At 57.4% G+C, this 14,369-nt stretch overlaps 2 protein-coding genes and 1 long non-coding RNA gene across 6 annotated transcripts in view; 1 reads left to right on the top strand and 2 right to left on the bottom strand.

Moving 5' to 3' along the window:
* Window positions 1-4,236, bottom strand: part of Draxin (dorsal inhibitory axon guidance protein) — a 24,839-nt gene extending 20,603 nt beyond the window's left edge. The window contains exon 1 of one of the 2 annotated variants that reach the window (XM_078025286.1): window positions 4,094-4,236. The gene's annotated coding sequence lies outside the window, so the exon portion shown is untranslated. Of the gene's footprint in view, window positions 1-2,949; window positions 3,071-4,093 lie in introns of those variants that run through there. The other variant, XM_078025285.1, reaches the window with a different exon arrangement.
* Window positions 3,264-14,369, top strand: Mad2l2 (mitotic arrest deficient 2 like 2). 3 transcript variants are annotated; one of them, XM_078025291.1, is made up of 9 exons: window positions 3,264-3,377; window positions 10,174-10,223; window positions 10,309-10,427; window positions 11,562-11,633; window positions 12,151-12,251; window positions 12,870-12,964; window positions 13,244-13,317; window positions 13,801-13,893; window positions 14,060-14,369. In XM_078025291.1, the coding sequence occupies exons 2-9, from the start codon at window positions 10,184-10,186 to the stop codon at window positions 14,099-14,101; spliced, it is 636 nt and encodes a 211-aa protein (XP_077881417.1). In that variant the 5' UTR covers window positions 3,264-3,377; window positions 10,174-10,183; the 3' UTR covers window positions 14,102-14,369. The 3 variants fall into 3 exon arrangements, with proteins under 3 accessions (XP_077881417.1, XP_077881416.1, XP_077881415.1); XM_078025290.1 differs by lacking the exon at window positions 3,264-3,377 and adding an exon at window positions 9,749-9,873; XM_078025289.1 differs by lacking the exon at window positions 3,264-3,377 and adding an exon at window positions 9,768-9,895.
* LOC106145257 (uncharacterized) lies at window positions 4,482-8,261 on the bottom strand. Its single transcript, XR_013427408.1, has 2 exons — window positions 7,237-8,261; window positions 4,482-5,240 (listed from the first exon to the last, which is right to left on the bottom strand). It is a non-coding gene; the product is annotated as an uncharacterized LOC106145257 (long non-coding RNA).

Below are 14,369 nucleotides of genomic sequence, written 5' to 3'. Positions count from 1 at the left end.
AGGAGCCTCATGTCCACTCCCCTGTCCCCCACCCCATCAAGGAGGTTGTACCAGATGGTCAATGCCAGCGTGGGATTGCCAAACTGCAACCTGAGTGGGGGACCCCTGGAGGCAAACATTCAGCCATGTCCATGACCTCCCCAGGGAGAGCCTGTTGCCCTGTTGGCCTCAGAGCTCCGCCCCCTGAGGAAGGGCTGGAGGGGGACGGGCAGGGAGGGCCAGGAGCAGGAAGGGGGAGACAGGTCTCAACCCATGGGCAGAGTAGATGTTCCGATGATGGGTCCCTGGAGAACATGCCCAAGAGTCCTCTCTGGAGGGAGCCCCTGCTCTTCCCAAGCTTCGGAGTCAGGGAGGCTGGGGTGCGTATACCTGCTCCAGCACATCCCTGGCAGAGATAAGTGACAGACCTCACTGGAGGTCACATAGCTGCTAAGTGACCAGCTGGGATGCAAACCCAGTCTGCATGGTGAGTCACTTGCCTGGTCCTCTTTGCCTCCTGCTCACCAGGCGTAGAGATCATCCTCATCTTCCAAAATGAAGCAGAGCTCCAGAAACACAAAAGATTTTCCCGTAGCTGGCTCCCCGGCCAGCCTGCTCAGCCAGAGTCCCTGTAGTACCCCCGACCTGGCCAGCAGGGCCCAAAAGAGCCCAGGAAGAAGGTGCAGCTTGCAGTGTTCTATTCCTTCCTGCCCCTTGACGGAGGATGGCATGTAAGATAACAAATGTGGGCCGACATGGGCCACAGTGGGGGAGACCCTGCCCCACCCAGGGAAGGGCGGACAGTTTCCAGATCAGATCAACGGGAGCAGGCCACGCAGAGCCAGGGAGGCAAGGAGAGCAACGGTTCTCCACAGGAGGGGCCATCTGCCCGTGGCATGCAAGGTTGGGCAGGCTTGGGCTGAACACAGGGATAGAGATGGTTCAGACAGAGGGAAGAGCCCTTGCAGGATCCAAGAGGAAATTGGGGGGGGGGATGATCTGTCCCAAGTGCTGAACCCAGGATGCCCATGGGGGCATGGGGGAGGCAGGCAGGATAGAGGGAGTCTAGTTAATCCAGTGGCCACAGGGGGCCACTGAAGGGTTTGGGTCGTGGAGAGGGATGGATTCCATGTGAGTGAGAGTCCTGGAGGGTCCCCACGAGCTTCCTCGGGGTTGCAGGAGCAGGGACAGGGATGACCTGAAAGACCAACTTTGCTAAAGCTGGATCACCAGCAGGAGCCTGGACGGGGCGTGTGGATGCCTGTGTGAGCGGGTGTGTGGGGTGTCCCGAGCCCCTTCTTGCCCCTCTAGAAGGAAAGCTCCAGGTGGCAGCCTGGCTGAGGTTGAAACAAAAACTCAGCCAGGGCAGCCGCAAACCTGCCAGGTGGGACGTCCCCCTCTTCCAAAGCCACCCTCTTTGGACTACTTGTCCCCTGTCACTGGAGAACTCAGGGTGGTGTGTCACTTGTTCTGATGACACAGATGACAGTCAGGGGGTTTGAGCAATTAAAAAGCAGGTCCAGGATCCAGCAAGACAATCCCCCCAGGGGAAAAGAAATGGCTTGTGAATTGCATCATTAAAAAAGAAATCGGTGCTAGACAGAGGCTGGGAATCGGACCGAGTCACATGGACGCCTCCTGATGGACGGCCAGCTGCCAGCAACACCGATGCAGCCACAGTGACCTCATTTGGAAAGCAGAGACCCCACTTCACCTTAATGTTTTAAACTCTGATTTTTGGGAAAGCAGAGAGGAGGAGGTAAAGATGGTAAGAGTGTAATTGCCCATTTGGGCAGGAGGTGGTGTGACTGGCAGGGTAAGGGGGAGGGTGCTGAGGTCAGGGTTTCTCTGAAGCTGTCTCAGCCTCGAATCTGTGATCCGTTTCTATGGAGTCCATACCCCTGCCCCACCCAAGGGCTGTAGCCTCCCTCCCCCCTCCCCCCACCAGCACCATGTGGGCATGTGACAGGCTTTTCTCTGTTTCTGCACACCATCCCTATAGGTAGGTCCTGTTATTCCCTTTGATGTCGGGGACACTGAGGCTCAGAGAGATGCATTCCTTTGTCCAAGATCACTTCCAGAGTCCCTGACTGCCCAACCCCAGAGGGATGATACTGAACGGGCTCTGGACACCTGTCTCGCCAGACTGGGAGGTGGGCAGCGTGAAGGAGTGCGGTGGGGGGCAAGGGCGACCACCGAGGAGGTGAAGGCTGAGGGAGCACCCAGCAGGGCATGGGAGACTTGGCGGGAAACCCGCGCTCACACGTCTCTAACCAGCTTCCGAAGGCAGCTGAGGCCCCGGGGCACCGACGGAGACCGGGCGGCGGAGGGGAGGGAGAGAGAGAGAGTCACCCCAGAGGAGGGAGCCCAGCGCCGTCGGGTGGCTGGGGTGCAGCGCTGGCCCCGGCTGGACTGAGAGAGCGCGGCTCCCTCAGCGCCCCCTCCACACACCCCAGTCCCCTGGGCGGCCTCGAAAGGGACAGGAGGGCACTGCCGCCACCTCTGCCGCGACTCGGGGAGTTTCGAGCCTTCTTCCCATGGTAGCGGTGGGGTCCCCAGCCTGGGAGACCACCCAGAGATTCAGAGACAGAGACAAAGAGATACTGGGTCGCAGCGGGAGAAGGCTAGCGCCGGCGGAGGCGGGTGGGCGACAGGCAGGACCCCGAGAGGGCGGCGAGGCAGTGTCAGAGCGCGGAAAAGTGAGCGTCCAGTGGAAAGTGGGCGGACGAGGGGTCAGGAGCAAAGCCAAGAACCGAGGGGACACGCGAGGCGAGGAGCAGAGGCGGCAGCCAGAGTGGCTGTGGGACCGACGGTCAGGTCCGAGGGCCGGGGAGGAAGCGGCACCCTCACCTCCAACCTCCGCGCCCTGCGCCCCGCCCCTGGGCGCACCAGGTAGCCCACCTTTGTCCGGGCGCGCCGCCAGGTGAGGCGGGAGGGCGGGGCCAGGGGCGGGCCGAGGCCGTGCCTTACCTGTCCGGCCAGCGGGGAGGGGGCCGAGGGGCGCGAGGCCGAGCGCCTGCGGGAGCCGAGCGCAGCCGAGGGCCGAGCGGCGGAGCCAGGACGGCGCGGAGAGGTGCGCGGGCGGCGGGAGGCTGTGCCCAGGCGGAGCGGGGCTGGGAGGAAGGGGGCGGGGGCGCGGGGAGGGGCCAAGGGAGGGGCCGGGGAGGGGCGCGGGCCGCGGGCTCGCTGCCCCCAGCCGAGGGGCAGCCCTGGCCGGGCCCGTCCCCGCGCGCTCCCGGCCGGCGCGCCCTCGCCAGCTGCGCTCGGCGTTCGGGGCCCGCTCCCCAGAGGCCCAGCCGCCGCCGCCGCGAGGGCGCGGGGCAGACAAAGGAGGCAGACAAAGGCGGGCGCAGCCCGGCGGTCGTGCGGGCACCGGGCGAGGCGGGCCCGCTCCTCCGGTGCGTAAGAGCCGCCTCGGCGGGGCCCCGGGGCGCGTGGGACGGGAGGGGCGCCGGCAGCGGTGGCGCCTCGGTAGCGGCTCCGCGGGGAGCGGGCGACAAAGGGCCACGGCGGGGGTCCCTGGCGGACCCCAACAATGGATCGAAGTTGCGCGCTCAGCTGCGGCCGCGTCTGGCCAGGCAGGGGCCGGCGGGTCCCCAAAAGGATTATTCCGCCTAGGCTGTCAAATGGGACGGAAGAAATGCCCGGGGAGGGGGAGGCGGGACGGGGAGCGACGGGGCCTTTGTGGCCTCGGAAAGTGCGCGTAGTGGGGGTGGCTCTCGGAGAAGTCTCCTTCTGGGGTGCACGGAGGGTCTTCCGAGTGCTGCCACCTCACCTGGGGAGCTGACGGCGCACCTGCGGCACCCGCTCCCGCCCCAGCAGGGAAGGAAGAAATACGCTCACACACACACACACACACACACACACACACACACACACACACACGCGCGCACACACACACACACACACACACACACACGCACAAACACACGCGGTCCGCCTCTCGCCACGCCTCGTCCAAAGCCTTCCTGAAGCGCCTCAGTTCGGCCCAATCAATCGGGACAAAGCCAGGGCTTGGAGCCGGCTCATCTATCACCGCGCGGGGCGCCAAGTCCTGACGACCCTGGGAGTGTGGGAATGCCGGATTATGGGTCCCACGGCCCCCATAACTCACAGCGGGGTCAGCGGGGGCCTCCGGCACTGCAAAGATCAAAGAGCAGCAGGGCGGGACCCTGGCACGTGGAAAGCGGCGGCATCATCGCTGGGCGCCCAGAGCTTGCCCAGCGGCTTCCATTTCTCCAGAGCGTGACAAATCACTGCTCAGAGGTTTAAGAACTCGGCTCTGCGGTCAGGCCAGATGCCTGGGTGCCTCTTCTCAGCCATCCTGGGCAAGTTGCCTGACTTCTCTGAGCTCATCAATTTGCCCCTCTGGGGGTTCAGGACTAGAGGTAGTGGCCTGTATAAGAAGATAATATTCCTAAGGCCCTGACCCCTAGGAAACTTCCAGAAAAATGAGTTGCCATTGTTATTGAAAGATTAATATCGTAATGGGCACTAGAGGGTTTGGTGAGAATACTGTTTATTCACTACAAGGCTTGAATCATTCATTCCCTAAGAATCTACTGAACACCTACTATGTGCTGGCCAGCACAAAAATGCAGGGGTAAATGACCTGGACAAGAATCAATCCTTGCTCTGTGGAGCTCAAGTTCTAGGGAAGGAGACAGAACATAAACAAGTTAGCAAATAATCAGGTGGTGGTTAGTGCTAGGAAGACAAAGCACATTTAGGAAAGAAAGCATAAGAGGTTTCCAAGAGGTGTGATTTTACATAAAATTGTCAGGAAAGCCATCTTTGGCAGTTGTTTATTTCGTAAAGAAAATGAAACGTGACTGAAGGAGGAGAATGCAGTTCAAAGGAACAGCCAGTGCTAAGGTCCTGAGGCAGGAGAATGCTTCATCTGTTCAAGGAAGGGATCTTGTGCAATAAAGTCAGACAGGAAGCTGGCACCGGATCAGGTGAGTCTGTGAAGGCCATGGTAAAGGCTCTGGGTTTTTTTAGTCTGAGTTGGAGGGCTGTGAGCACAACAGAGACATGCTCCTACTTGGGTTTTAACTGATTGACCGATTTCTAAGCTTGAGACTCGATTTCAGTGGGGTACAGGCAAGGGCGGCAGGATTCTTCTCTTCAAGGAGAAAGCTGTGGTATGGCATTTATGCACCAGATGATAAACCCTGGAGACTGGCTCCAGGGCTGCTGTAGCTGTTTGGTGATCTTTTGATAAGCTTGAACTCTGTTCTCTGGGTTCTTCCAAAGCGATACTGTGGGAAAATGGTGGATGTTAGGAGAGACCCAGACTCCTTTCCCAGCCAGGTTATGGTGACTTTGGCCCTCAGTTTCCCCATCTATAAGTTGGGGCAGTCGAATGGCCAAAGATCCATCAACTGAGGAGAGAGTAAGGGAAATGTGGTGTATTCATGAGGGAATAGTATTCTGCCATGAAAAGGAACAAAGTATCAATACATGACACAACCTAGATGAACCTGTGACCTTGTGCTAAGACCTAAAAGGCCACAAATTCTATGATTACACTTATAAGAACTATTCAGAACAGGAAAGTCCACAGAAGCAGCAGGTGGATTGGTGGTGGCCAGGGGCCAAGGGAAGGGAAGGCAGGGCCGGCTGCTGGTGGGGAAGGGGAATCTGGTTTTCGGGTGATGAATTAGGTGGTGGTGATGGATGCACGTCTCTGCCTGTACTAAAAACAGCTGAATCACCCACAGAAAAGTCTGAACTTGGGCTTGTGAATTATACCTCAACAAAGATAGTATTTTTTTTTTTTAAAGCGGTAGTTGAGCTGAATCAGTGATTCTTGTGGTCCAGGATGGCTTCAGAGGATCCGAAAACTCCGAAAATCGTGGAAGATATTTAACGTCCTGGTGCATTTCTTTGAGAAGAGAGCAAAGTTTAAGAAGAGATGCTCTAAGGTCTTTGGGTGGGCTTTGGTCTGGCTGAGGTGTTGGAAGCTGTCCAGTGTTACTGGAACAAGATCAGGGTCATCAGTGGACCCCAAGATCAGGCACAGCTGTGCAGGCCCAGCCTCACTCCAGGCCAGGGGAGGGAGGAGAGGAGTGTCTGTGGGTCCCCGCCCTCATCTTTAGGCTTCTCATGCCACAGGGATGTGTGTGCTTCCCTAGGTCACCGCGGGTGCTGCCGCCTTGGGAAGTGGAAACCGGGAGGTGGTGTAGCTATGAATGGTTAGGACATTGGCTCGTACAAAGTGGTTGTTCTGGGGACTTCAATAGTGAGCGTGGGTCTTAATATCATTGTCATCATGGCCATCAAATGAGCATTGATACACCAGGCACTATGCATTTTATGTTTTAACAAAGAGTATCCCATTAACTCATCCCTACGGAATTGACCCATTATCCCATTTTTCAGACGAGCAAACTGAGGTTCAGAGAGAGAAGGGCCTTGCAGTTGGTCACGGAGCAGTGCTGGGGAGAGAAGCAGGCCTGGTGGGCATAGGGGGCGCTGTGGGGAACATGGCAAAACCCTGCTTTGTTTTTGAAAACAGCTCTTCTCTCCACATCGCCACCTACAGCCCAGGCTCTGAAATCAGAGCTGTTTGCTCCTTACCCAGACCACACAGGGACCGAGTTAGGCAAGTGCTGATGAGCTGCGTCCCTTCCTCCAGCAGGCTTTTTTTTTTTTTTTTGGTGGGGGTACCGGGGATTGAACTCAGGGGCACTCGACCACTGAGCCACACCCCCGCCCTATTCTGTATTTTACTTAGAGACAGGGTCTCACTGAGTTGCTTAGGACCTCACTTTTGCTGAGGCTGGCTTTGAACTCGCCATCCTCCTGCCTCAGCCTCCTGAGTCGCTGGGATCCTTCCTCCATGATTCTTTGGTCCACGCATTTAACACACTCCCTGGGCATCTGAATTTGGCCAGGCCCTGGGTGAGGTGCTGAAAGACTGAGTGAGGCTGGGTCCCTGTTCAGGAGATACTCCAACTGCCTAGGCCTTGAGCATCAGTGGGATTGTCACCAGGCTGTGTGCCTCACTCACTATGTCTGTCCCCTTCTCCTGGTGTCCTGGGAACCTCAGGCAGGATAGGATAGCGAATCCATCCTGGGACCAGCTTCGGGGCATGGGAGTGAGCTCAGAGCATCTTGGGGTCTGGAGACTTCACTGGGTCTTGTTTTACCAGTGGGTTATGCTGTGATTGATTGCTCAGCGACCCCAGCACCCGCGCCGCCTGGGTGGGCCCCAGTCCTGGCTGACTGCTGCTCAGCCTGTCTTGTGCTCACCTGCTCTGTTTCCATGTAGATGTCTCTTGGGAGTGTTTCCCCTTCATCCCCTTGCAGAGCCCTCAGGGGCTGCTCCAGGCGGCAAATAAGCTCTTTCTCCCCCTTCACCCCACTCTTCCCTCCCAGCTGCCCTCCTCTGTATTGTCATTATGGTGGAAAACATGCAAATAACTTTGAAAAACAGTCTTCCGGCAAAGGGGTATTCAAAAATGTAATAAACTAACCCCGTCATGTAATCTGGGTCCCATGGCCATCCATCATGCTGATACAATTAAGATATGAAGGACCAGATGGCCCAGAGACCCATGCACAGGTCCCCTGATGGTCCCATGCTGCATCGGACCCCTGCCCTTCCTCCTGCCCCGTCCCCAAGGAATTGCTCCCCTAAGACTGTCACGGCCTGTCACCAATAAAAAAGCTGCCAGGAGCAGCCTCCAGAGAGGGGTAAAGAAGGACCCTCTCGCTTTCCACAGTCAAACATCTGAAATCAGAAGGAGCCCAGGTTTGTAAGCCCCAGAGCGGCTCAGCCAGTTCTACGTGGAAACGGCCCTCTCCTACGTGGTGTGATATGGCAGAGTCCCCAAGCATTGCTGTGCCCAAAATGTGCTGCCAAGTGTATCAGTTCCTGAAGCAAAATCATCTGTCCTTTGGGTTAAACATTGATATTTTACAAAATGCAAACTACAGTAGCAATTTCCATACTTCCTAGGGCATCCAGGCCCCTGGGGAGCTTGTTAAAGGGCCAGTGCCCTGCTGTGTGCCCTGATCAGGTAGGTCAGGGGGGCTGGATGGCCTTGTGTTTAATAGGCTCCCTGGGGATTTGGATGCAGATTTCCTAAGTCTGCATTTTGAGAATGCTCTGCTGCCATCCCTGGCTTAATCAGCCAGGTCACTGATCCCCTTCCCACTAGAAGTAAGTAGTTGCAGGTTTGAAGGCACCTGGGCGGAGCCATCCAGTAATGAGCTGCACAGGGTCAAACCTCCTGCCTAGATCTGTGTGCCAACAGATGGGACTCCCAATAATCTCTTACATCCCTGAGGTCAAGACAAAGTCCTCTTGGCTTCTGGTCCTGACCTGTTGTTGCGCATGACTCCGCAGCAGCTTCTCTTCTCTTAGATTTCCTATCTGTAAATTAAAGGGGTATATTATTAGTCAGCTTTTGCATCCCTGGGACCAAGATACCCAACAAGAACAACTTAGAGGAGGAAAAGTTTATTTTGGGTCAGTCCATGGTAGGCTGAGTCCATTGCTCTTCCAAGGGGAGGCAGAGCATCCTGGCTGAAGGGCAGGAGGCTGAAGGGTGGAGGAAAGCTGTGCAGGCCCTGGACAGCCAAGAAGCAGAGCAGGGGACAAGGGAAGATGAACCCTTCCCGGGCAAGCCACGCCTGCCTACTGTCACCATCCAGTCACTCAGTCCATCCAAACTTGGACAGACTGATTAGGTTATAATGCCCACAATCTCATCATGTCACCCCGGAATATTCCTGTATTCACAAAGGAGCTTTTGGAGGACAGGTCATATCCAGATCCTAAGAGGGGAGACGTGAATTGGTTGAAGCTCTCGTGTCCAAATAGGCGTCAGAGCTGTGTTTGTATCCCACCTGTGTGATTTTGGTGAATGGAAAGAACATCTCTGGGCCTCTTTGCCATTCACAAAGTGGGACTGTAAAATGGATACTTAGCTCCTAGGACTAATGAGGGAATTAAAGAAATCAGGGGTGCTCAATCCATGATGGTGATTATTTTAATGTTATCACCTCCGAGGGCCTTTTCCGTTCTTCCAGACTTTGTCCATGCCTCTAGGGGACTCCAGAGCAGTAAAGTGTAAAGGCAGAAGGCACCTCTGCCTTCCTCCTGCAAGCTGTGTGATGGACAGCTTTTTTCACCCCTAACCCCAACCTCATTTGGCTCATCTGCAGAAAGGGGACAATCCTAGCAGGCCACATGGAGTTATTCTGAGGACTTTCTGAGACAGTCCAGGAATCCAGTGCCTAGCACTAGGCTGGGACTTTACAGGGGCCAGCTACTGTTAACAAGTAGGAAGTTTTTCCTCTTGGGCGGTCAAGCCAGGCTGCACTTAGGTCCAGGGTAGTAAGTGGTGGGGCGGGGCTTCCGGTGCTCCCTCTTCCCCGCCCCCCAAGCCGGCCGATTCTCAGTTGGGTGGCTGAAGGTCTTGGGGATGGTAACTCTGAGGTTAGCAGCAGATGTCGCTGTCCTCAGTCTCCACCTAGGTCCCGTACCTGGCTCTCACCAGAAACTCCTACTTTCTTTCTGCGCTTCCCAAAGCAAGACACACCCTGGAGGGAAAATACCTAGCGACCAGAAGTGGGGACCACAGTTATCTTTAGTCGCACCCACCTGAAGTCGAAGGCGGGTCTCCACTTCCCGCCTGGTAGCACCGCGGACACCCAAGCTGGGTCCCGCCCCTTTCCTTTCGAGCCCCACCCACGAAGGCTCCGCCCCCTGCGGTCGGACCCGCCCAGCGAGGCCCGGGTTGGCCAGCGCCGGGGGTGGGCGTGGCCGGAGGCTCCCGGGCGCCGTGTACGTCACCCAGCGGCGCCGAGGCCGCGGGCTGAGCCGGAGGCGGTAGCTGCCGGGCGGTTGGCTCCCGCGTTGGGGCCCGGACCCGAGCCGCGGTGGGAAGCGAGGCCGCAGCCGGTACCCGGGAGGGGCGGGGAGCGGGATCCTCGGCGCGGGCGCTCCTGGTTTCGACCCGGCTCCGTCTTCCGCGTGCTGCGCTGTGCGCCGGGCCCTGCACGGCGAGCAGGTTCCCTCCGCGTGTGCGGCCCTGTCCTCCTGCGGGCGCCGCTCGGGCTTCCCTGTCCCCGGAGACAGCCGGGCGAGGGTCGATCGGGGCGCAGAGGGAATCCCGGGCCGTGGGGCCCAGCGCCCTGCGGCCTGGTTCCTTGGTTTACCCCCTGCGCCCCGCCCCCCAGGCCGCGGAAGATGACCACACTCACGCGACAGGACCTCAACTTTGGCCAAGGTAGGGAGGCCAGACCCGCAGACCCAGAGGGAGGGGTCTGGGCTTCGGGCTTCCCCGGAGCACCGGCGAGTGTGCCCTTTTACAGTGGTGGCCGACGTGCTCTGCGAGTTCCTGGAGGTGGCCGTGCACCTTATCCTCTACGTGCGCGAGGTCTACCCCGTGGGCATCTTCCAGAAACGCAAGAAGTACAACGTTCCGGTCCAGGTGAGCGCACACCGCAGGGTTGGGCCCCTGGTGGCCCCAGATCAGAGTGGGTAAAAGAATTTTATGCCCCCACCACCAGGCCTCCTCTTTCTGGTAGCCCTGCAGTTACTGGTAGCCCTGCAGTTACTGGTAGCCCTGCTTACTGTAGAGCTTTCCCTCGCCTTCCCTTAGCCAGAATTTAGAGAACCTCAAATTAGAGTTGTCCTGGGGGCATAGTGGTATTCTAAAAGAGCTTCTGCAACCAGCATGGTGACATACAGCTACTCTGGAGGCTGAGGCAGGAGGATTGCACATCCAAGGCCAGTCTGGACAGCTTAGTGAGACCCTGTCTCAAAATAAAAAAGGGCTGGGGATGCAGCTTAGTGGTAGAGTGCTTGCCTAGTATGTGCAAGGCCCTGGGTTCCATCCCGAGTAGGGGGAGAGGGAACTAGCTAGCTCCTCAGCCAACCAGCCAGCCAGAGGGGAGCCTTAGTTTGAGGAGAGGATACCCAGAAGTTTCCAGCACTTTCTTCCCCATTCATTGGCTCTTTAATGGGTGTTTAAGGTTAAAAAGCAGATAAAGCAGTAAACATGCTGTGCTATATCCAATCCCTAAAGTACCTGTTCCATAGAAGGCACATTAGAATACATGACCACTAGATATTGGAAGTGGTACAAACTTAAAGGTTGTATAGGGAAAAGGAAAAGCCAAATAGCAACCAATGTGTCCTAGGTATACTCTTAAGACTTAAGAGATGAAATTATTGAAGCTCAGAAAAGTTAAGTAATTTTCCCAAAGCTACACAGCTCCTTAGTGCTTAATTTTCAAACTCTGATTAAATTTGTTGAGATTCTCTGAGAAAATGGCCATGGGCACAAATATAACTTGGTGCACAATTTTAGGGACTTTTCAGACTCTTTGAAAATCCCATTCCTAATGTTCCATTAAATGCTAGTGTTGAGACTGAATTATTCTTTGAACTTTTCTTTACCATGGATAAACTCATAATTTTTAGCCCCATGAAGGGAAGCCAGATCTCTTGGACAGGGAGCCCTGGGGGGCTGCTGGGTTTCTGTTCAAAGGCAAGCGGTCGGGTGGCGTGTCAGTTTTCCCCCGTGCTTCTGGCCTCAGCAGCCGTGTGGGGTTGTATGCAGATGTCCTGCCACCCGGAGCTGAACCAGTACATCCAGGACACACTGCACTGTGTCAAGCCACTTCTGGAGAAGGTGAGGGGACACCAGGCCCTTCCACCCTGTCACCCCAGTCTGTTCCTCTTGAGTGGACTCTGTGGGCCCCCATGGCTCTAATACCCAGAATCCTGTTCCCTGCACTCCAGAGACCACTCCCTACCAATCGACAGGCCCCAGGGCATGTGGGCCACATTTGGGGAGCCTTCTGCGGGGGGCTGGAGCCTGGGCTAGCTGGGCTGGCCGAATGGGGGCTGCCCCAGAGGGTCTGAGTTCCTGCCATGTCTGCCCCCCACCATAAGTTCTGTCTGGCCGGGGCCCCAGGCTTTCCTTTCCTTCCTGTCCTGGTCTTAGGCTTCCTGGGCCTCCACGGCGACACCCTCTCTTCCCAGCTGCACCTCTCGTATCCTGGGGTGCCACTCTCTGGGCTTTCAGGGAGCCTTGGGCTAATGGTGGAGGTGGCCAGGGAGTACCCTTTGCTATCTTCCTTGGGCAGGGAGGGGCAGGGGGCAGGGTAGAGTGCCCGGCTCTGGAGCTCTGGTGCCTGTCCTTGCAGAACGACGTGGAGAAGGTGGTGGTGGTGATCTTGGACAAGGAGCACCGCCCGGTGGAGAAGTTCGTCTTTGAGATCACTCAGCCTCCGCTGCTGTCCATCAGGTGGGCTGCTGTCCCTGCCACCTGCTGGCTGGCTGTGACCTGGAGCAGTGATCCCTCTACCCCACTTAAGGCAGCCTCTGACCACCTGAGAGGAGAAATTGGCAAGATGTGCCATTTCTTGAGACATGTGTGGCTGCATCTTTGTGGACAGTACACAGTTGTCATGGACATCCTCCTGTGTTGCACTTAAAAATCCTAGCATTGATGACTGCCAGCCCTGACCTCACTCTGTGGAGACACCAAGGTCCAGAGAGGTGACACAGCTGCCCTGGAGTGCCCCAGTTTCCCAACTTAGCACCAGTCCATAGTGAACTAGAAGTTGGCCTTGGGCATACGCATGCTTCCTATGGGAGGTCGGCACTGGACCTGGCACCAACCTGTTCCCACTGGCCGCATGGCCCCAGACAAGCCCTTCCGCTTCTGGCCTGGTGTGCAGAGTCCTGGCTGTGTCCTGGCTCTCCTGCCTGACTCCACACTGGAACCGCCTGGGAGGTCCCCGTGCTCTTCCTCCACTGTGTCGGGGGTGGGGGGCTGGGCTGGTATCCTCAGGGGCACTGCAGGGGCTCTGGGCCTGGAGGAGGGGTGCCTGCGTGACCAGAGACCTCCTCTCACTCTCAGCTCTGACTCTCTGCTGTCCCACGTGGAGCAGCTGCTCCGAGCCTTCATCCTGAAGATCAGCGTGTGTGATGCTGTCCTGGACCACAACCCTCCAGGTCTGTGACCTCCCCCTAGTGTGTCCCTGGCTGTCTTGGGTTGCTCTGTATTCCCTGTTTGGCTATACCCACCCTGGTCTTGACCTTCGTGCCCACCTCCTGGGAAGCTTCCCTGATTGACTCCACCTGGCTTCAGCCTTCTATCGACTGTGCCCCCTCTTAGCCCTCAGCGCACACTCTGCACCATGGGGTTTCTGAGCCAGCTGGGGAGGTGGGACAGGGCTGGGCCCAGGGCAGGCTCCTGGTGGCTCAGTCTTGGTCAGACTCTCGCCTCTCCAGGCTGCACCTTCACAGTTCTGGTGCACACGAGAGAAGCTGCCACCCGCAATATGGAGAAGATCCAGGTCATTAAGGTGAGTTGAGACCAGTCTGGTGGGGACAGGATGGCCACTGGGGGGGCTCTGAAGCACGATGCCACAGCTGCAGGCATGAGTGTGTTGTGGCTGGTGTCCTCGGGTGCTGGCAGCAGTGCCTGGCACCTGGCAGGTTCCCATGAGTGTTAATTGTGTGGCCGTGTGCCTGGTCCTGCTCCATCTGGGCACCCAGAGCGGAGAGGAGCCCAGATGGAGCCACATGCCGAGACTGCCAGCTCATCTTGCCTCTTCTGAAGTGGGGATTCTCAAGGGAGGGGTCCTTAGCCACCCATTTCAGATTCAGTGCTTGAGGCTTGGAAATCACAGGAGGTTCCAGCCTTCCTGGTGGGGAAGCCCGTGAATCTACATTGCCAGCAGCTCTCCAGGGATTCTGAGGACCCCAGTTCTGGAGGGGAGGGTTTGCAAAGGGAGGGCTGGCCAGGGTCCCACTGTCCCACCCCTCTTTGTGGGTCACCTTCCTAGGACTTCCCCTGGATCCTGGCAGATGAGCAGGACGTCCACATGCATGACCCCCGGCTGATCCCCTTGAAGACCATGACATCAGACATCTTAAAGGTGAGCTGGCTGAGGAGGTCCAGCCCAGAGCCCAGGCTTGGAAGAGGACTAGGGAGGCTCCGCCCCTTCCCCCTCCCTCCACCTTGGGCAGAGACCACCTGCCACCTGTGAGCTCGCCAGGGCGTGGCAGTGGCCCTCACTGAGGCTGCCTGCTTCTTCTCATTAGATGCAGCTCTACGTGGAAGAACGAGCTCACAAAAGCAGCTGAAGTGCACCTGCCACCCTGATGAGGGGGTCCCCAGCCCAGGGTGGCGCTGCAGGGCCACCCAGACTCCAAGTGCTCTTACTGCCTCTGTGTCCAGATGCTACCTCCAGCCCAGGGCTGCTCAGGCTGGTGGCCTTCATGGACAAGGCCTCCCTGGGAGGGCAGTCGGGACACTGGGACCGTGGTGTCTTGGTCTCTTGGCTTCGGCTGGCCGACACTGTCTGTCCAAATACTGTGCTGTGCGTCACTTCAATAAAAGGGCCCCAAGGGC

Source organism: Ictidomys tridecemlineatus, chromosome 11 (genome assembly GCF_052094955.1).
Source record: "Ictidomys tridecemlineatus isolate mIctTri1 chromosome 11, mIctTri1.hap1, whole genome shotgun sequence".
NCBI lineage: Eukaryota > Metazoa > Chordata > Mammalia > Rodentia > Sciuridae > Ictidomys > Ictidomys tridecemlineatus.
The sequence above is the reverse complement of the archived record's forward strand: the minus strand, read 5'-3'. Positions and strand labels throughout refer to the sequence as shown.